General features: G+C 37.4%; 1 protein-coding gene across 13 annotated transcripts in view; it reads left to right on the forward strand.

Moving 5' to 3' along the window:
* Positions 1–21,381, forward strand: part of DOCK10 (dedicator of cytokinesis 10) — a 279,437-nt gene that overhangs the window by 144,030 nt on the left and 114,026 nt on the right. For all 13 annotated transcript variants that reach the window (XM_068544330.1, XM_068544331.1, XM_068544335.1 and 10 more), the window contains exon 4: positions 13,690–13,772. In XM_068544330.1, the coding sequence (XP_068400431.1) occupies positions 13,690–13,772 (83 nt within the window). The remainder of the gene's footprint in view (positions 1–13,689; positions 13,773–21,381) is intronic.

A 21,381-nucleotide genomic window follows, 5' to 3' on the forward strand; every position in this document is an offset into this window, starting at 1 on the left:
AAAGAAAAATTTAAGTTGAATATCATTTAGTGAGAGTAAGAATATAGGGAAATAAACACTATAGCGCAGTGTTTGTAATTCTCACATGTCTATAGCCTTTTGAGATATTCAAATGTATCTTTTTAAAGTCATACATATAAGTATGCAACATGAATATTAGAAAAACAAACACTAGAGCATAAAAATACAATTACAAGCATGAGTATTGCAGCACCAGACAATTTGTAATATCAGTTGATAAGGGTGGGGTTGAATATATTTTGGCACATCTATATTTTATAATAATAACTAACCGATAAAAATTACATACATTTAAGTGTATTAACTGGAATGCCCATGATACGCTGTTAAGAGAAGAAAGTAAGTTGCAGAATACACAGTATATCATTGGAGAGTTTAAAAAAATATGTGAATATGTAAATATGTTATATAAGCCTAGAAAAAGTATTAAAAAATGCACATTAAACTCATAACATTGGTTGCCTCACAAGTTTGGGATTATAGGAAGGAGGTCGAAGTTGATTTTCAATGTATATATTCTGTATGTTGTGATGTTACAAACAAATTTCTGTAACTAAAAAGTATTTTGAAAAAAAATTACTTAGAATATATCTAAAAATGCTGCCAGAATTGGAAGCAACTCAAATCTATTTCCTAAAATTGTCTCCAAAAGTTAAAATCCAACTTTATTCTTCAAGTCATTAGGTAGTCACCTTAGAGACTTCATCAGATTCTTTTATTATTATTATTATTATTATTATTTTAGTTTGATAATGAAAATATCATATGGAGCGATCAAAATCCCATATGTGTTTTGCTTTATGATTCTATCTGCTGGGCTTCTCTGTGCATCATAGAAGCCAATTAGGTTCCTCTGACATAATCCATTCTTAATCATTTGTAATATAGTATAATTTGAATAGACTTATAAACATTTCCATGATTTTAGGGACTTTCCTTTCTTGGTCCTTGCACCTCTTTTTGGGTATATAGACTATTTGTGTGTTCCAGATTTTCTGCAGTCTCTCTCCTTTAGGCTGTGGAAAATTGCTCTCACACGAACCAGGGTTTCTTAGCTCTCCCCTGTGGGTCTCTAGTACCTGAGGCTTTCGAGGCCTTGGATTTGGTTGCCAGCCTACTTCAGCTTTTTTGCCTCTTAACACTGCTCATTTTATTGCCTGGTAAGCCTTCGGGGTAGGACCAATCAACTCAAAGACCAAATCCCAGGACCTAATCAGAAACCACACCCCATTCTCTGGATCCAACCAAGGTGTCAAGTTTAGCTCCTTTCCCTGGGCAAAGGATGGCCTGAAAACTAGGTCAGTACAACCCTGGAGACTTCCAAGGATATTCTAGAGTTCTTAGAGGCCTTTAGTTTTGTTTGTACTTTCATGAGCTTCTGCACCATGACTTTAAATGGCCAAATCGATCCCTTTATTTCTGTAGTTCTCTAAGAATGTCCACTTCAGCTGAGAACAGGTTGGCCACAAAATATGCCTTTGTCTTGCTATTTCTCCTGGGGAGGAATTTTCACCTTCACCTTTGTTCCTATATTAATTTCCTTTCAACTACTTGCAGCTGGGATTATTCCTCCTTTACTCACTTCCACCCTCTGCTTCCTGATTCTCTTAAGAACTTCTCTAAGGAGAAGTCAGGTGGAATGCCTTTTACCTTAGATGCCAGGTAACTGCCAAACTTTTAGATTCCAAATCTCAGGGCAGAGCCTCTGACTTGGCAACATGAATGAATCTTCTTACCATATTTTTCCCAACTGTGTGGATCTAAAGTAGAAAAAAAAAAAAAAAGAAAGTGGAGAAAGCCTGGGAAGAAACTCTTTTATTCCCTGCTAATTTTTCTGGATCACTAGCCGTGAAAACCCTGTGGAAATTCCCATAGTTGTACTTGTTTTTAAGGATGGAGATAAAGTGAAACTTGTGCCTTAGGATAGAAAGAAGACAAACATTACATGATGATAATGGAACATGAATAGTCGAGCCTGGAGACAGTAGATAGAAAGAAAGGGGTCACCAGAGAGCTGGGTTAAGACTGAGAAATGACCCCAGAGAATTATGCTGGCAAAAAGTCTTGACCTCAATAGCTAATAGCCGCTGATCTTTATTGACTCCTTAACTCTGTGCCAGATACGCTTCTCAGCCCTTTGCTTGCAGTAGTTACAAACGTACGTTTCGTCATTATCATCATCATTACCTTTTAACGATGATGAAACTTTCACAGAAAAATTAAGGAACGTGTCCAGCCTCATACAGCTGGGAATAGACAGGTCCGGCATTCCAACCCCTGCCATCTGGCCCCTGGCCTCTTAAGCATGATGTCGACTGCCCATGTGTGCTTTGCTAGAGCTGCCCTCTGGAAGGAACACTTGTCTCAGTCTTCTCCCTAACCACCCCACTGTAGCTGTGTAACCCTGATGCATGTAGTTAGTGAACCACACTTTGAGAAACATTGGCTGGAGTTTTGAAACCAGAGTAAGCCAGCACTGAAATGAATTCATTGATTATTTGTAGGGTTGCGTAGAAACACGTTTCCCTTACAGTGGCTGCTGCATTGCACTAAGCAATCTTTTTAGTCTGCCCTGTGCTAAATTGCCCTGCGGCTCCCCACAGGGCGGCAAGGACAAATACCCGGGTTGCTAGGCAACGAACTGGCATGAATCTCATTTAAACACATGGAGTTCAATACTAATTTTGGATTCTCCCTCTACACTCTACTTTGACAGCTCTGAGCCTCTTCAGAAAGGCAGTAGGCATTCTTTCCTTTTAAAAATAAGAGTATAGGTGTATTTAATATCCACTAAAGCACTTCACAGTTATGGTAAACTAACACAAGTCAGAGTTCAGCCACATTCTATATATATATTTTGAACATCCTGTGTTAGAAGTATTACTACCTCATTTTACAGCCTACGAAGCAGGTCCAGAACAATTAAATATTTGCTCAAATACATACAGAACCAGAATTAAGGCCCTGATCTCTCTAACCCCATGCTCCGTGCTCTTACCAACTTTGCTACCTCTGACCCTTTGAAAAATGCCTTTAAACCATGCACTTAATAGCCTGACCTAATGGAGATATTTCCACTGTTCACAAGGGAATATATCCTTCATTTTGACAAGCATTTAACCTTTTTGCCTCAATTTCTCCATCTTTAAGTGAGGATATTAATAGTGCCAATGCTGTGTTTCTAAAAATAAATATAGCAATGGCATGAAAACACTTGGAAAATAACAACTGGGGAGCCATGTCTTTATCTGATCCTCATAAATGACTTAAAATCAACATCTATAACCATAAAAAATATGAAACACTTCTGTGATAAAACAAGCACCACTTCCTCCCACTGGGGGTCAGGGGAGCAACTAAAGGGATCTATGAATAGGGTGCAGACTTCTTAAGCAAAACTTCTGTAGCAAAGTTTTCATTTTAATATACACAAAACACCAATTAACACTAAGCTCTCGGTTTGGTCTCTCTTAACAAAGAAGATGAGAGAGCAGAGAACTGAGAATAATACAGTGGCCCAACAGAGAGCAAGGGTCTAGGGACCACTTCACCTGAATGGCTGAGAGAGATACTAAGTACTAAGGTAGCAAGTTACTCTGCCAACAAAGCCCTCTGTAATTTCTAGAAACCAACCTGCAGCAGGAGTAGAATAATGAAGAAGTGAGGAGTAAGACATGAATTCAAGAATCCAAGTCTCACTTTGGTCAAGGCACAAGACACTTGAGGACTTAGAGTTGTGGAAACATTAATAGAATGGAAGCAAAATATCTATATATACATCTGTATCTGAATATGTCTGTATACACACACATGCACAGAATGATTAGGTACTGTCCTCATCCCAAAAGTACTAAGTTACTGAGGCAAGGACAAGTTCGCATTTAAGCAGGGTTTCCAGACCAGAAATAGTTGAATTCTCCAGGAAAAATATAAAATAGATAACTAATAAGGACCTGTTGTATAGCACAGGGAACTCTACTCAATACTCTGTAATGGCTTATATGGGAAAAGAATCTAAAAAAGAGTGGCTATATGTATATGTACAACTGATTCACTTTGCTGTACACCTGAAAGTAATACATTATTGTACATCAACTATACCCCAATAAAAATTTTAAAACAATAATGAAAGCAGGACCCAAGACTGAATAGGGAAAACAAACCAGATTCAAAGAAGACAGGATAAATGTTGTTGAAATCTCTAGGCTTCCATAGAAAGTGCACACTAAAAACCAGGAGAAAAAATGGTTGAGATCAGAGCAGGACACCAATTTCATAGAGGCACAGAGTGTTCTGCAGAAAGCTGCAGGACGTTCACAGGTCACACATGCACACACACACACACACACACACACACACACACAGAGATTCTTTAGCTAACATCTATTGAGGCTGCCTTAGAAGGGAATATGGCATGAATTATTTCCCAAGTTTATTTTACCGTGGAGAAATTCTATTTCCCCCCAAGTATCTTGAGAAATATATTTCAGAAATGCCAATGTATTGTAAATCTGATGGAAGGAAATCATCAGGAACTAGGGGCACAATACAGCTCAAGTCAAACAGAATCAGCTCTTGGGTGAACTTTGACATGTATTTCATTAAGGCAGATGGTGAGGAAGAGAAAGGGAATATTAAAGCCTCTGAAAGAGGAAATTAATTGTTTCTTTCTTTTTATGGGCACATCCATTCTTAATTCTTATCATTAGTGTCAAAAGTGTCTACCTTTTCCCAGAGTAAACCTCTTACAATATTAAGACACAATCCCAGATACACCCAGTGATGGGAGTTCTATAGATTTATCTTCATGCAGCAAATTGTAAGTATAAACAAGGTTAATTTCAAAGTTGGAAGTAAATAATAATAATCATAAAGCTCAAAGTAACATCATTTTCAGCCCTTCAATTTCTCCTCTCAATCCCCTGTCCAATTACCAGATTATGTTTTCTCGTGTCCTAGAGGTAAATGCAAATTCAGTGACTTAAACAAGCTGCCCTTTTAGATACACACAGAAACTGCTACTCCCAGTCTAGCTGGGTGGAGTTGATTATCTTTACAAACGGTTGAATTCTTTATATAGAAAGTTCCTCTCTTGCTGATTTATATTGTTACTGTGGATCACATACAAAGTGTATGAAATAAAGGGCCTTGCCCACTGCATGAAAGATTGGACTGGATTTATTATTCACCAACATTTATCACTTACTAACTCCTGATACCACCTGGATGTAACATAGTCAAGGAGCTCAGCACCAGGCGGGAAATCACAGACCTGTGATCAGAGTTTTGCAAAACAACTAACAAGAACCCTTGGAGTATTACTGTAAAATAGAGAAACAAGGTCAGGTTCACATGTTAGAAAAAAACAACTAAAGGCAGACCAGAGAATGGATTGGTTGGCTTGTGGGCATGAGTAACACTGAAGGGAAGTTGGACAGATAGGAGACTATTTATTTTAATAGCCCAACTGGGTTAAAGATCTGTGGTAACGTATGGCAGCATGGTTGTGGTGACAGTAAAGAGCTGTCAAGGAGACAGAATTGACAGGAGTTGGTGACGGAAAAGAAAGTGAAGGAGAGGACTATATTGGCAATGACTCCCACGTTTCTGGCTTGGGCTATTAGCCAGATAGTTGTGCCAGTAATTTAAGTAAGGTACCCAGAAGAAAGTACAGATTGCTCAAGCAGGGATGGACGAAGCAAGTCAGGTAATTCTCTCCGGCCGACATGCAGAGAGAGATCTCCAAGAAGAAGGTACATACATAGGTCTCAACGTAGAAGGAAGGAGTAGGTGCTGGCTCTGGATTTGAAAGTTGAAGCTTTGGGCCTGGAAGAGCTTGCCCAGGAATGCCACGAGGCAGGTCTCTGAGTGACGCTCCCACATAAGGGGCTGGCAAAGAGGGCCCAACACAGGAGGTGGAGATGGAGTGGACCGGGAGGTAGGAAGAAATCAAGGAGAGACTGATTTCTCAGAATCAACAAACTGTCAATAGCGAGAGTGAGCCAATGGCGTAAAATGCCAAAATGTGTCAAGATTGGGTAATTCAGAGTCATTGGTGGTTCTTTAACAGAGCAGTTTCAGAAGCTTTGATCACAACCCGATTACAGTGGGTTGAACACTGAAGAGATGCAAGATGTGTTATCTTATCGAAGAAGGTGCTAGTATATTGTTGTCCCTCTTCCCTAGAAAGTGCTTTAAGGGTAAACCCAGTAAAACTATTGGAACTCTTCAGGCAGAATAACCTATGCATTCTCAAGTTAAAAATAGCTCAGGAGACTGTTAAATAGTGTACCGAAATATTGCTTAATTTATTAAGAAGCAAAATTTTGTAACTATGAAAAACAATATGTGACCAAGTGAGTGTAATAATGAAAATGAATTTCTTCGTCCTCATCTACCATTTGGACCCAGACAAGTGGCATTCAATTAATTCGAGAGAAAATTATAAATAGTCAAGGTAGAAGCTGCATCATGTCGAGAAGTAAAAGAGATTTTAAGCAACGTGGGTCCTAGGCATTTCAAAGAAAATGACGAGGAGAGGAAGGCTGGCCATGATTTCAAATGTATTTCATGCTGCCCCATTTCGTTAACTGAATGAAACATATCTAAAAAGAATGAAATGTTTCTTTTCTGAAGAAAACACAGGGAATTTCATTTGTTCTATGGTTGAAATAATTTTATATGCTTTATGTTTAATTTTGGACTGCAAGTTGTGTACATTGATAAAGAAACCATTCTTTTAAACAAAATGCCTTTGTACTTTATACAAATTGTTTGAATCTCATATGTAGAATAAGGTGCAGTCCATCTTACCCAGAAATAAGAATGAGTCTTTCAGTAAATGATTCTGAGGTGGGTTGTTTTTTTTTTTTGTATGTATAAATAAATTAAGTAAAAATGAATGCCGTTTTCTGATTCTGAATCATTGGGCAGCAAGTGAGTGATTCTAATACATTTGTTAACTTTAGACCAGAGCACGATAAACATATAGTTTTTTTCAATCTAGAAGTAACCCCTCTGCTGTGACATCAGGGATACATGCACAATTTCAGTTACTGGAAGATATTAGGGAAAATACAACTATAAAAATTTCTCCAAATTAAAAAAAAAAATCTTAATCCTTTCTTAATAAAATTAGTGCAAATGAAAGATTTTTGTTTTTGTTTTGAAGAAGGAGGCTCTTAATTCACTAGTGAAGGTCTTGCTGGAAGTTAAGGGACTTTTCACTTTGTGTGTACTTTTTAAAAGTAAATTTATAAGTAAAGCCGTATTTATTTTGCAACTTCAAGAATTTAATGGAAAAATGATATCAAAATCTGTTGTCCTGTATATAGTTTAGTCTTAGATGTAATGATTTTTTTCTATCATAGTCAAAACAAAATGGATCACCCTATTTTTTTTAACACTAAATGTATGACAGTAAAGATAATAAACATACAAATGTTGATTAAGGTAAATTCAAATGCATTTACTCTTTAGTGGCATTAGGATAAAATGTGTATGGAAAACACTGTTGAAAACAATGAAAACAAAATATTTTTGTGTTTCACATTAACCACCTCGAAGAAATTTATTTTCTAGTCTCTCAAATCCCTAGAATAATAGTCTTGTTTCCAAACATGTAAAACGGTTCCCATTCTAAATTGGCTTCCTCTAATCTTCTCCACAATAAAAATCATCCTACAAGGTTTGGTGGTAAGTGTATAAATATAGAAATATAAGTCGGAGACCCTGGAGTATAAAAATTTAAAAAACAACCATCATAAGTTTGAACCTAAAATTTCAGTTTCATTGAATTACAGCCCAGATTTTATGACTTACATGAAAAGAACAAGTAGATCATAATATTATCAAGGTTTTTTTTTTAGTACCATCCATTATTTATGTCCTGACAAAATACTTGTGACATCTAGCTGGGAAATTAGAGTGTAGGTTCCCCAGATTGGGCACAGGTGTGATTTATGAAAGTCTAATTTTAAAGTTTGTTCAGTTGCCTTAGTGCAATGCATTTTGAAAAGACAAACCAAATACCTTGATTCACTTTCAATTTAAAATCAACAAAGGTAGCAATTTCGGCCACTCTATAACTCAGACAAAATAGTTTAAAAATGATTTACACTTATGGTTGGCATTTGATGTGACATTCTGTTTTACATGGTACATGCATATTTATATACATAGTAACACTATCTAATATCAAGTAATATTTTAAAAAACCAGACTCAAAAATCTATTAAATAAGATTGTACCATGATTTCTGAAACTGAATCAGATCTATAGTTACATCATTTATTTTGTCCAAACTCATTTTCATTTCTCTCCCAAGAGTATAGTATAAGTTTTAAAAGATCATTAACTGTTCAGCTTATTTTTATAATACAGAAATTAATGATTGCATTTTAAAGGAATATATAATGTGGTCAAGTTAAATTAAAAAATATTTTCAGTGCCTTTTCCTTTTTTCTAAAATATCGATGTATTTATTGGGTGACCAATGTCCTGATTTGCAGGAAGTTTCATATTCTACCTGTTGGCCTGGCTAATAGCATCTCCTTTCATTCTGAAGTGCCTCAATGTGGACAATAAATTATTCAGCCACTCTTTCAATACATAATTTATCTGAATTCACTTAACTTCGTGATGCTGCATTTTTTAACATTTATAAAATAGCCGTAATTACTTCTAAACTTTGTAAAGAATGGCATTAATATGAAAATCACCACCATCATTTTACAAATACAGAATTAGTCCCATTGGTGACTAAGGGCCAAAAAGAACACCTTTTGTGGTTACATAAATATTTCTGGCAAGAAAGTAGTCATGTAATTAAATAACCTCTATAGCCAGAAAGAAAAATAATTTTGCATCTAAAAAGCAATCTATTACCTGCTTATTACTCTGTAGCCAGAATCTAATAATCAGCCTTTTTAAGAGATGGACAAATTACATTGCCAAACCTAAATTGCTATTTGAGGTAGGTAACATGATTTGAATTGATTCTGATGATCCTCTAAAGAGGAAGGGAAAAGGGGGAAAATGATATGTTTTGTTTAGAGTATTTTAGGGTACACTTTATAGTTGCCCAATCTTTTCGAAAGTATTTAGATTTTTAGAACTTTTAAGGTGTCTTGTTTAGTTATTTCTAAAGGAAAAGAAAGAATATAGAAGATTCATTCATTCAACACATATATATTGAGTTTCCACTATCAATAAAACCCCATGCTGGAGTTGATACGCTCCCTGCTCTTTTAAAAGGATGTGCCTACTTACGGGAAAGCTGGAGGGTCACCTCAGTTACTAGAGTTCCCTGTGTGAAGCTGGGACCCTAATGCTTTCATTTCATAGGCAGACAGCATGACAAGGACAGAGTCACACTGTCACTCCAGTGGAATGATGCATTTCAAGGCCCCCTCTAGACATTCTGATTCAGTGAATCCCCCGTGGGACCCAGGTACCTGCATTTTAATTAGCAAGCCCCATGGACACAATACAGTTTGGGCAACACTATCTTAATGATTTAAAAGCCTTCGACTAAGTTGAGTTGGCTCAATTTTTTTTGTGTGTCTAAACATATAACAGGCAGAGATGGCAAGATAAAAGCTGAACAAGCAAACATAATAAACGAATAAAACGTGAACCGGGGCATTGCTGTTTGGAAAAATTAACCAGCTCAGCAAATGTTTGCTGGATAGTCAGCCTTCATCTTTGAAGCAGACTGTGGCAGTCTCCCTTTCTCAAGGGGATAAGAAGTGGGTAATTTGAAATCAGTGTTGGGAGATAGGTAGTTTTTAGGGGGAAAATGGAACCATTGCCTTACTAAAACAAGCAGAGTTGTAGCCTGTGACTTTGAATTTGCAACAGGTCATTTCAGCTTAGTTTTTGGACAAAGAGGAATTGTAGTCATAATTATAATAGATCTTAATGATCTTCTTAGAGTGAGTGTGTGGGCTGGAACAAAGAATGGAGAATAATTTTCTATGCGTAACATTTCCAAAATGCCTAACTATGTAGGAGAAATGTTTATGTGTCTGTAAAATGCGCTGGCTTTCTCAGAATTGGAGAAATCACAGACTTACAAGGATTCTTAAGGGTCATGTAGTCCAACCCTAATCCTCATCTACCTACCACCAGCTACAAGAAACCTAACAAATAAATTCAGAGGAATTTGATTAAAACAGAATGCTGTGATCATCAGAGCTAAGATAGCTCTCCAAAACTATACTTGAATAAATCAAGAAAAACAAGTTGTTATTATCAACTGTCATGAATGAGATTTATAGATTGAGTCAAACTTGCTGAGAAAACCGATTTTTTAAAAACAAGTATTTGTTAATTACTTACCCTCTGTTAGGTGCTTTATAGGAATCGATCCTAATGAAGGTGGTATTATTTAGACAGATAAAGAAATAGATATTAAATCACTTAATTGAGATCTCACAGTTAATACCAAAATTCAAAACCAGGTTTGTCTGACTCCAAGACAGAAACAGAAACACCATAGAAAACCTCTGGAATGGTGGTCCAGATGTGATTTTTTTTTAAAGTCTTCAAAGTCTGTAAATATCAAACAACTCATAAATTAGTTGAATGGACTTTTTGAGTCAGACAAATCCAGTTTGAAATCCTACTTCTATCACATGTGGGATCTTGGGCAAAATTCTGAGCCTCTCCTTGCCTCTGTGATCTATAAAATGGGAATATAAAATCTCATGGAGTGCTTATTAAGATTATATGTAAAGCACCTACTAGAACAGTATCTGACAGGCACTCGCCACTGCCAAAACAAAAAAGAGGTAGTTCTTTACTAGGCTGTACTATTATAAGAAATAACCACCTTCATTTTTGGTCAGTGGAATTCAGGATTAACATATCTCAGGTTTGGTTAAGCCCGTGGCATCTCATGAACAGTGTGTGTAATATGCGTGAATGTTTATCATGGTTAAACATAGGTACTATCCATAGCAAGACAGGGCAATAAGACAATGCACATTTGTCCCATCGAAACCTCCAGATTAGGAAGTGTAGCAATAGATATTATGAGAGAGAAATTTCTAATCCAGTCTAATATACTGAGTGTTCAGTTGCTAAATCAGAGATCCTAATAAATAAAATGATTTGACCAAAATCTTGTTGGAATTCAGTACTAGTTCCAGACCAAGAATAAAGCCCTGTAGCTCCTGGTTCAGTGCGGTACCCTCTGTTTGCATTTTTTTTGTAAAGAATATACATTGGTTTGGCAGTTTTTTATCAAGAATCTTTAAAATACTTTGAGTACTCTATCCTAAAAAAATAATCCAAAAAGGGTCAAACTTGGGGGAAAATGGGAGGACCAAATTCATGAAGAAACACTCTGAAGCATTTTTTTCTACAATGGCACAAAATTTGAAGTAGCCATGGTAACTGCTCACTCTGTCCTCTTCTATAAGTCTTTGCTCAAATGTCACCTTCTTTGTAAGACTTACCCTAACCATTCTATTTAAATTGTCCCTCCTTCCCCAACTCTATCCATCCCCCTTCTTCTGCTATATTTTTCCCATGACACTTAGCATTTCCTGATACATTACACAATTTACTTATTTTTGTGTTTGTTGACCAGCTCTTCACAGGGGCACACTTTTCAAGAGGGCATGAATTTTTGTCCCTTGTTCACTGATGTATTTGCATCACCTGGAAAAACGCCGGGCACACAGTATGGGTTCAATAATGTTTATTGACCAAATTAATGAATGGGTGGTTTCCAAAACTAAGAGACCAGGTTGGTAAATTAGGGTATGAGACTTTATTCTACTTATTTAAAGTGGTCATAAAACTTAGAAAGCAAAAGTTAAAAAATCTTTAGAATATGCCTTTAAGTGACACATAAAAACAATATTCCAATTCAAATATATACTTAGAGGAGAACTAGGTAAAACTATGCACCAGAAAAAAAAAGATTGAAAGGGAATGCAAAAAAGGGGTGGGTTTTATGCTTTTTGTTTTCCATTTTGTATCGTTTGAGAACTACAGGAAAGTGTAGAGAAAGGAAAGTAAGTGAGAGAGGGTGGGAAAGAACCGTGGTCATGAATGCTTTGCCCTCTTGGGTTGGGATGCTGTGTATCTTTGCGCTCCTTGCCTGAATTCCTGGCATCTTTATCGAAAATGAAGATGGAACTTTTTAGCCAGGGAGCATATCAGGGTTCAGTTTTCCTTTTATTTCCAGAAACATGTGGTTTGTACAGTTGGCTCAGGAATTGGCAAGTTAAGAAATTTAATTTTAGCTAAACATTCAGTTTTGTTCACATTCCTCTTCTCCATCCAGAGTTGGTACACATCCCCTGAATCCTCTTTGACTGTTATCCACGTCCATTTGTCTTGTTGCTGTTCTGTTTTTAATCTCTTCTTTCTCCTGTCCCCCTGCCGCCATCCCCCCACTCCTATCTTCGTCCTAGTCTCATGCATTGTTTGCCCTCAGTCCCCATTTGCGTCGTCGGGGTGTTTCCCTGAACAGATAAAGCTATGGTGCTGAGGAAGTTCAAGGCCAGAGAAATCCAGTGCTGCTGAGGACCCCTAACCCTTCTCCCTGCCTTTCCCGTGCATCTTGAGCCAGGTGCCCGCACCCTGTGTTCTCCACCCAGGAGAACACCCTGGGTGTTTCTACACCCCCCTCTGAGCCACTCCCTCCCACTTTCTGTTTCTGCAAGGACAGTGCCCGTGCTTTCTTTGCTCTAACCCTTCCACACCTTGAGTAATGACTCTCATGAAGAGCTCTCATTTGCTGTCGCCCTCTTTGTTACAAAGACGATCAGAGGTCTTATCTCTCACATTGCAGTAAGTTTATTGCTCCTCATTTTTTCCCACTAATGCTAGAGGACAGGGTCTCCTTATAATCCTGGTGTTGCTGTTTAATCCCCAGATTTACGTAATTTTAGAATCTAAAGGAATCTTAAAACCCAGCTAGTGAAATCCCCATTACCACTCTATGGTCAGTACTGTGCCAGGCACAGGGTCGGTGTTTGGGAAATATTTGCCATGGGTAAATACTGTAAACTCAGCCATCATGAACCACTCTAAGATAATTCTTTTGTGCTATTAGCATTGTTTTTTAAAAGTTTTTTGGTCATCTTTTATTCACATATATTTATAAAGTTGATGAATAATCAGGGAGAAGGTTGGGCTCAGAAGGCAATGAGGTAAAACTGAAAAACTCATTTCAAGCTGACAACAGGGTTGATATAAAGAGGAAAAGGATAGGTTACCGATGCGAGAATAAGAAGAAATGGGCTAAAATTATGATGAAAGGATGGCATATAAATAATAACATATTTCACTGCTAAGAACTGTTAAATAAAGGAAGGGTTTCCAAGGAAAGCTGAAAAATGATGGTACTTGAGGTTAGTGACATATCCGGTTATGATTCAGAGGATGATTAAATTAGGCTTTCCTTAATGGAGAAAAATAGAATAAATATGTTAAACGGTTCCTCCTCTAAGAGTCTGGGAAAGGTTAGATTTTCCTTTCACTGGAAAATGAAATGATTATAATGCTCAAGCCCCTTATCTACCTTAAAATTGCTAACATAGCTACCTTAACATTAGCCCGGAGATCATGAGCACTGAATTCACTGTGCTTCTTTATCAGGACAGCTGCTTTTTGAATGATAATTTTTAATTGCCATTTTTTTCCTTTCAGGCTTGTAAATTTTACAGTTCCCAGTGGTATGTGGTAAACTACAGATATGAACAGTATTCTGGAGACATTCGACAGTTACCTCGGTAAGAACCTATTATGATTACTCCTTGGGTTTTTCCATATATAAGCTATGTTCCCTAAATTCTGCCACTGTTCATGAATACATGTACGTTAATCTAGTATCAAGGTATGTTTTACAAAATTTAAAAGTAAAAGTCACGATGGAACATTTTGTTCAACAATGTATTGCTTGTAACCTCACAGAATTGCGGTGAGAGATACATATACTCATTTAGGTTTTGAACAAAGTTTTAAAGTACCATGTCATTCTTTTGTGAGTTGTCTTTTTCAATAGCAGATACAAGAGAATTTAAAAAGTAAAATTTGGACCAGAAATTTTTTCTGACAATATTCTGTATATAGCATTCAGATTTGCCATTGGTTTCATGTATTTTCACTCCGGGATATCAAAGGGCATGAAAACAAACAACCTCCACAGGAATGATAAATGTCTAAGAAGAGCAAAAAGGAAAAACACACACCTAATATTTTCCGGATTATGGGGAAATAAAGTCTTTAGGAAAAGGTGATATTGTTCTGCAACGGCCCAAATGTCACCTCTATAAAGAATTTGCTCACCTGACCAATGACCTGACCTAGAGTAGTCATTTATTCTGTGTCTGTGTCTCCCACTAAAGTTAAACCCCCCAAAGGGCAGGGACTCTTCCTCGCAGAATCCCCTGCAGGCCTAGGAGAATGCCTGGCACATAGTAGGTGTGCAATAATTACTTATTGGATAAGTAAACTGAGAGAGTAGCAAATTTTAAAATATAATAATCCTGGATGGGCTTGGAGTTGCTTAAATTCAAAGAACTGCAATGAACTGGAATCTCCCAACACACTGGTTCATCAAACTAAAATGATGCACATCGTCCAGAAAAAACACTTAAGACAGTCAAAAGTTAATTTTTTATTAACACTTCCCTCAAGTGAAACTTTGAGGTCATACACATTGCATCTAACTTTTTAATGGACACATGGTTTAGATTTGGGCACCACTTTCTAAGATTTCCCGTGCCCCCAGAAACATCTTTTCCAGACTGGGATACTTGGAAGTGCTGCGATCAACTCCTGGATGCAGAATTTGAAGTGGAGGGGGTGTTATGGAGTAGCTCTGGGAAGGTGACATTTGGGCTCAGATCTGAAGGAAACGTAGCTACCAGCACTGCAATCTCCAGAAAAGGGTTCCCAGAGGAAACAGCAGGGGCAAAGGCCATGAGGTGGGAACCAGAGTGGTCATTCGAGCAGAATGACAATCAGTGAGGCCGGACCTAAGGGTTGGTGAAACCATGGAACTAGGCAGGGGACCTCGTGGGTCCTGAAAAGGAGCTGGATTTTATTCTCATTGCAACAGAAGACTGTAGAAATTTGTAACCTGGAGTGTGACATGATCTGGTTTACCTCTTTAAGAAATTACCTGCTCTACTCTATGGAGAATGGGACTGTAGCAGTGAGAATTTAAAAAAAGAAAAAAGAAAAAGAGAAGCTGGCCATTTCTTTTGGAGTAGCATTACTGTGAAGAGCAAAAAGCAATGTTCCTCTGAAACAGCAAGTCTTTATTCAAAACAGTGACTGTTAACTTTCACCAAATCTCTGAACGTTCCTTTAGATTCTGGTCACTCCTAAAAGATAACTCCCTTAAACTTCATGTTGGGAAGGTCTCATCACACCCTAGGCCTTCATGAATAATTATTACATTCAGAATGTCTGGGCCTTAGTAACACACTTTTTGTAGCTGCAATTGAAAAGCAAAGCATTTTTTAACACTGAGACTTCTTCTTTCTGAAAACAGTTCCGAGAAGTGGTTACAACTTGTAAGCCATGTCCAAGCACTTGGAAGACTGCATATAAAGGGAGAGAGTGTAGAAAGAGGTGTTTAGCTGCCATTTGGCATAAATGCCTTCCTGCTGTCCTTAGGTCTATTGAAATCTTTAATGGCTTTATCCCCAAACACTGTTCATCTTTTCTTGTATTCGTGATGCCATAAAGAAAAATAAATTAATTAAAAAATTCACATGCACGATATTCTTCCTCTATGAAAACCATAGAGAAGGCACCTCCAGTCAGAACAGGGTCTGGATATCACTGTTGAATTGGAATTCTTGTAGAGCACGAGAAGAAATCTCATGAGAAGAAATGCAAAAGTAACCAAAATATTGCTGAAAATTTCCCTGACTTTAACTAAAGGATGTGGAAGTTGATACCAAGAAAGGGAAGCATAAGACTGCCGCTAAGTAAGAAACTGTAATGAACTCTATCTGATATGTTCAAAATGAAAATCAGAAGTTCTAGAATAATCCTCATGTATCCCCTGAACGAATGAAGACTGTAACATTGAATAGTAAAACTATTTTTTAAATGATTTTACAAAGCTAAGCACTCCCCACTAAAGACTACACATATTTAGGTCAGTAGTGGGAACATAATTTACTTGGGCCTTCTGAGACTATTAGAAGTAAATCATTTTCATACCTCCTGGATTAGAAGAATTCTCCTATGTCTGCTACCAATTTAAACTGATCATTTCTTTTTATGGATTGCTGAGGCTTTAAAATAAAAACTTGGAATTATGGGGAAGTGAAAAAAGATATGTGTTTATCTCCCTCATATTTAGTCTTTAAATTTAAAATTGTGCTATTAAAATTGTGCTAAAATTAAATTTTAAATTTAAATTTTAAAATTGTGCTATTATTCACTCTTAAAAACCTCATTTTTTTAGTGTCTGTTCATAGGAAGATATTGGACTTTATTTCAGGCTAGAATGTAAAATGTAAAGACTTCACACATTAGAAATAAAAACTGGCACTGAAATTTGTGTTCCTAGGAAACAAGAATGTCATAAAAAAAAAGTATGATGTCAAAGGAGCCAAGAATATACAATGGGGAAAGGATAGTCTCTTCAATAAACATTGGGAAAGCTGACAGCCACAAGCAAAAGAATGAAACCAGACTACTATCTTACACCATACATGAAATTAACTAAAAATGTATTTACTACCTGAGTATAAGACCAGAAGCCATAAACTCCTGGGAAAAAACATAGGTAATAAGCTCCTTGACGTTGGTGTTGGCAATGATTTTTTTGGATCTGACTCCAAAAGCAAAGGCAACAAAAGCAAAAATAAACAAATGAGACTACATCAAATTAAAAAGCTTCTGCACAACAAAGGAAATCATCAAAAAAATGAAAAGCAAGCCACTGAATGGGAGAAATATTTGCAAATCATATACCTGATAAGGGGTTAATACGTAAAATACACAAAGAACTCGTACAACTCAATGGCCAAAAAAAAAAAAAAAGCCAACAACGATCTCATTAAAAAATAGGCAGAGGATCTGAATAGACATTTTCCCAGAGGAGACATACAGATGGCCAATGGTACGTGAAAAGATGCTCAATATCACTGATCACCAGGGAAATGCAAATCAAAACCACAATGAATTATCTCCTCACACCTGTTAGAATGGCTATTATCAAAACAACCAGAGATAACAAGTGTTGGTAAGGATGTGGAGAAAAGGGAACCCTTGTGCACTCTTGGTGGGAACGTAAACTGGTGTAGCCACTACGAAAAACAGTATGGAGATTACTCAAAAAATTAAAAATGGAACTACCATATGATTCAGCAATTCCACTTCTGGGTATTTATTCAAAGAAAACAAAAACACTAATTCGAAAAGATATACACACCCCCATGTTCATTACAGCATTATTTAAACTAGCCAAGATACAGAAACAACTTAAGTGTCCACTGATGGATGAAAATGTGGCATATATACACAATGGAATACTATTCGGTGCTAAAAAAAAATGAAATCTTGCCATTTTCGACGACATGCGTGGACCTGAAAGGCACCGTGCTGAGTGAAATAAGTCAGAGGAAGACAAAAGCCGTATGATCTCACTCATATGTGGAATTTAAAAACAAAAAAACAAAACCAGAAAAAAAAAAATAGCAAGCTCACAGATACAGGGAACAGACTGATAGTTGTCAGAGGTGGGGTGAAGGGGATCAAAAAGGTACAAACTTCCAGTTATAAAATAAATAAGTCATGGGAATGGAACATACAGCTTGGTGACTAGAGTTAACCATACTGTATCAAATATTTGAAAGTTGCCAAGAGAGTAGATCTTAAAAGTCCTCATCACACACAAAAAAATTCTTAGTAGCTATGCATGGTAACGATGTTAACTAGACTTATTGTGGTGATTATCTCACAGTATGTACAAATACAGAATCATTAGTTTGTACACCTAAAACTAGCATAATGTCATCTGTCAATTATACCTCAATTTAAAAAATGTGAAACAAACAAGAAAATATGATGCCACAGATTTCATTAATGCACAGGCTAAAATACAGAGATATATGGCATACTTAAAAGTTTTACCACAGCTGGGTGGATATAAAGAAGAAAATTTCATAGAGTATATTTTGTGATAGATAGAAGATCAATTAAAATGGAACCTGTATAGTTGGGCTGATTTGGAACCGAATTTTTTTTAAATAAAAGAACACTTCTTGAGTGTCGACAGTGAGCCAGAATGTGCTGGGTGCCATATGTACATTATCTCATTTAACACGCACGACCCCACGGAGTAGGAACTGTTTTCCCTGTTGTATAAAGGAATGCAGAGCATCGAGAGGGTTAGTAACTTGCCCCCAACCTCACTCCACTCAAGTATCCCCACACTCCTTATATGAGGTATAGGAGGTAATTTGGGTATAGAAATGAGAAATAAGACTGACCAGAAATGACAACTAATGTTGGGTCCAAACACCGGAAGGTTAGGCCCCTGCTGAGCCCTCCGTCTCTGGAACCCAAAGGCCCTTAGAGACCCACAGTGGTCTTGGGGGGAGAATTTTACCTTCAGCAGCCAGAGGTGCTTATCTTTTAATGACCTCCAGAAGAGAGAAAGGTCATGCTTAATGGCCCTGCAGATATGAGACTGAGTAGTGATGATGGTTACTTAAAGACAAGGAGGCAGTGCCCTGTGGGTCAGTGGGAAGAGGGACGGGAAAGAAGAGCTCTCAGTAGCCCCCACGTCTAAACCCTCCGCCAAGCGTGCTCCAGGGCATTTTCTTACAAGGCTGACCTCCCCTCCTGTCTCTCTCCCTCCCTCACTGTGCTCCAGCCCCACCAGCGGTCCACTCTTGGATGCTGCAAGCTTGATCCTTCCTCAAGACCTTTGCTCGCCATTCCCTGTGCCAGAATGATCTTCCCCCAGATCATCACATGGCCGGCTTCTTCTCATTCTCAACGAAATTGGCCATCTGTGACCACCCTTTCTAAACCTGGCTTCTGCCACCCCTACCTGGATCACTCTTTTCTCTTCTCCTCTTTAATTTTCTTCCCAACCATTTTCATCCAGGGAAATTACTTTGTTTATGTATGCTTAATTACCGACTCTCTCCTCCCTTAGAAGGCGAGCTTACTCAGCTTGGGGATTTATCTTCCAATATGTGGTTGTCATTATTGCAGGTCTTCTATGTGACAGGTACTATCTGGAAACTGGATCATTTAGTGACGAGGAGGAATAGCCTCCAAGAATTAACACAGCTCTCAACTCACAGTGAATTTGATCAAGCAAACAGATTTAAGAAAAGCCAGCAACGAAAAAGCATGCACATTCACCCATCCCACACCCCTAGATATGACCTAAATTGACATTCCCTGGTCTGCACATTTTTTTTTAATGAACAATAAGGTCTGCATGAATATGACTAAGGATTAATGTAGTTGGTTGAGTTTTGCTAGTGACCTCATTGGTCTTATCTATCATATCTTATGATTTATTTTTGAGTCATAATACTTAAGTGAACGGAAAAGGAAAACTTAAAGAAAATTTGGTTTTATGCAAGAGTTTGGAGACCTCACAAATTGTAATATCGTAACATTTAGGAAATTTAAAAAAATTTTTTTAGTATTTGTATGAAGCCACCTTCTCTCTTTTCAAAATCACCTGTCCTTCAAGAATACCAGGGGAAAGTTCTTGAGAAATTCATACTCACTATTTTCTTTGAGAATAGTTATATATATTTTTGCACAATTTCTTAAAATTTTGCTTAGTATTAAAAAAAATTCAGGAGACGTCATTTTTCTTCAACACCTTAAAAAAATCCCCCCTATATTTTATTATGCAAATTTTCAAACATACAAAAAATGTTGGAAAACTTATACAAGGAACACCCATATTTTCACCATCTAGAATGTATCTTTTACATTTTGCTGTATGTATTTTATGACATTATCCCTCCATCCACCGACCCCTCTTGCCATCCACCAGACCATCTTATATTTTGATCATTTCAAAGTGAGTTTAAAGTACCAACACACTGTCTGCTGCCTTTCTAAACACTTTAGAATGCATACCGTTAACTGGAAACATATATGTTTACAGTTTACTTTTTTTTTCTTTTGAGGGAAACTTTAGGAGGTGAGACACAAGTTGTAAGTGAGCCACTGGATGACTTTGACTGTGCATACACCTGCGCACCTGAAACCCCTACTGACATAAGGGATGTTATCATCACCTTCAAAGAGTTCATTGCTACCCCTTCCTGGCCAGTCCTCACCCCTACTTCCCTCTCTCCCCAGAGACAACCACTGTTCTGATTTTCTTCACCACCACAGATTAGTATTACATATTCTAGAACTTCATAACATTGGAATCATGCCATATGTATTCCTGTGTTTCTGACTTCTTTGACTCAGCATGATGTTTTGAGTGATGTCCACATTGTTGCATGTATCAGTAGCTCCTTTCCCCTTCTGAGTAACATTCCTTTTGTGTGTGGATCTACTATAGTTTGTTTAGCCATTCTCCTGTCGACACAGCATTTTCAGCTGAGTTGTGCATAAGTCACTTTAAAATCATGGACTTTTGTGAAACTTTGGCTATCATGTATAGGCTATCTCAGTTGCTATTTTCAATTCTCTGATGGGAGATTTGTGGAAAAACCCTCACAAGTATTTAACCTTATACACTGAGATTCATGAAAACCCTATTTTGTTTCCTTAATTGTTTGTTATTTCATTGCTAGTTTGAAAGGCTGTTCCTTCTCTCCTTTCTTTACACTTTTATAATTATCTTTGCAGAAATGAGAGTTGGACTGTGGAACATGGCCTCTATTGCAAGCCACGATTATCAAGAACAAATGCCTATAAAATTATTCTTTTGTAAGAAAGAAAAGAAAGGATAAACCATGCTGGCAAAAGAGGACAGAGCAAAGAATTAAGAAACAAATAGAACTGTCTCAAGGTCAAAGGGAGACGGGCAGGAAAGGACTAGCATATAATTTAGGGCCACCCCGGAGCCAAACATTGACCTTCCAGTTCAAGTTTGTCTTTGCTGCCTCATCCTCAGTTTTCCCTACTCATCCCTTTATCTTTCACTTGGGATGTTTCCTTAATAGTGCCTTTACTGCCCTGCCATCATTTTAAGAATCCTGGAACACTCATGTCTCCTCCTCTTCAGGCAAAATACTTTGAGTAATTGCTCTGAAATAAGCCCTTTGAACCTGCCTCTGAATCTCAGGCAGCGTGTCACCTCTCGAAGGAGCAAGGGTTGAGGAAAGGGTTGTGTTTAAGCGCTTTATTTTGCCAATCAAATGAAAAGGCAAAAGGAAC

Source organism: Eschrichtius robustus, chromosome 5 (assembly GCF_028021215.1).
Source record: "Eschrichtius robustus isolate mEscRob2 chromosome 5, mEscRob2.pri, whole genome shotgun sequence".
NCBI classification, from domain to species: domain Eukaryota; kingdom Metazoa; phylum Chordata; class Mammalia; order Artiodactyla; family Eschrichtiidae; genus Eschrichtius; species Eschrichtius robustus.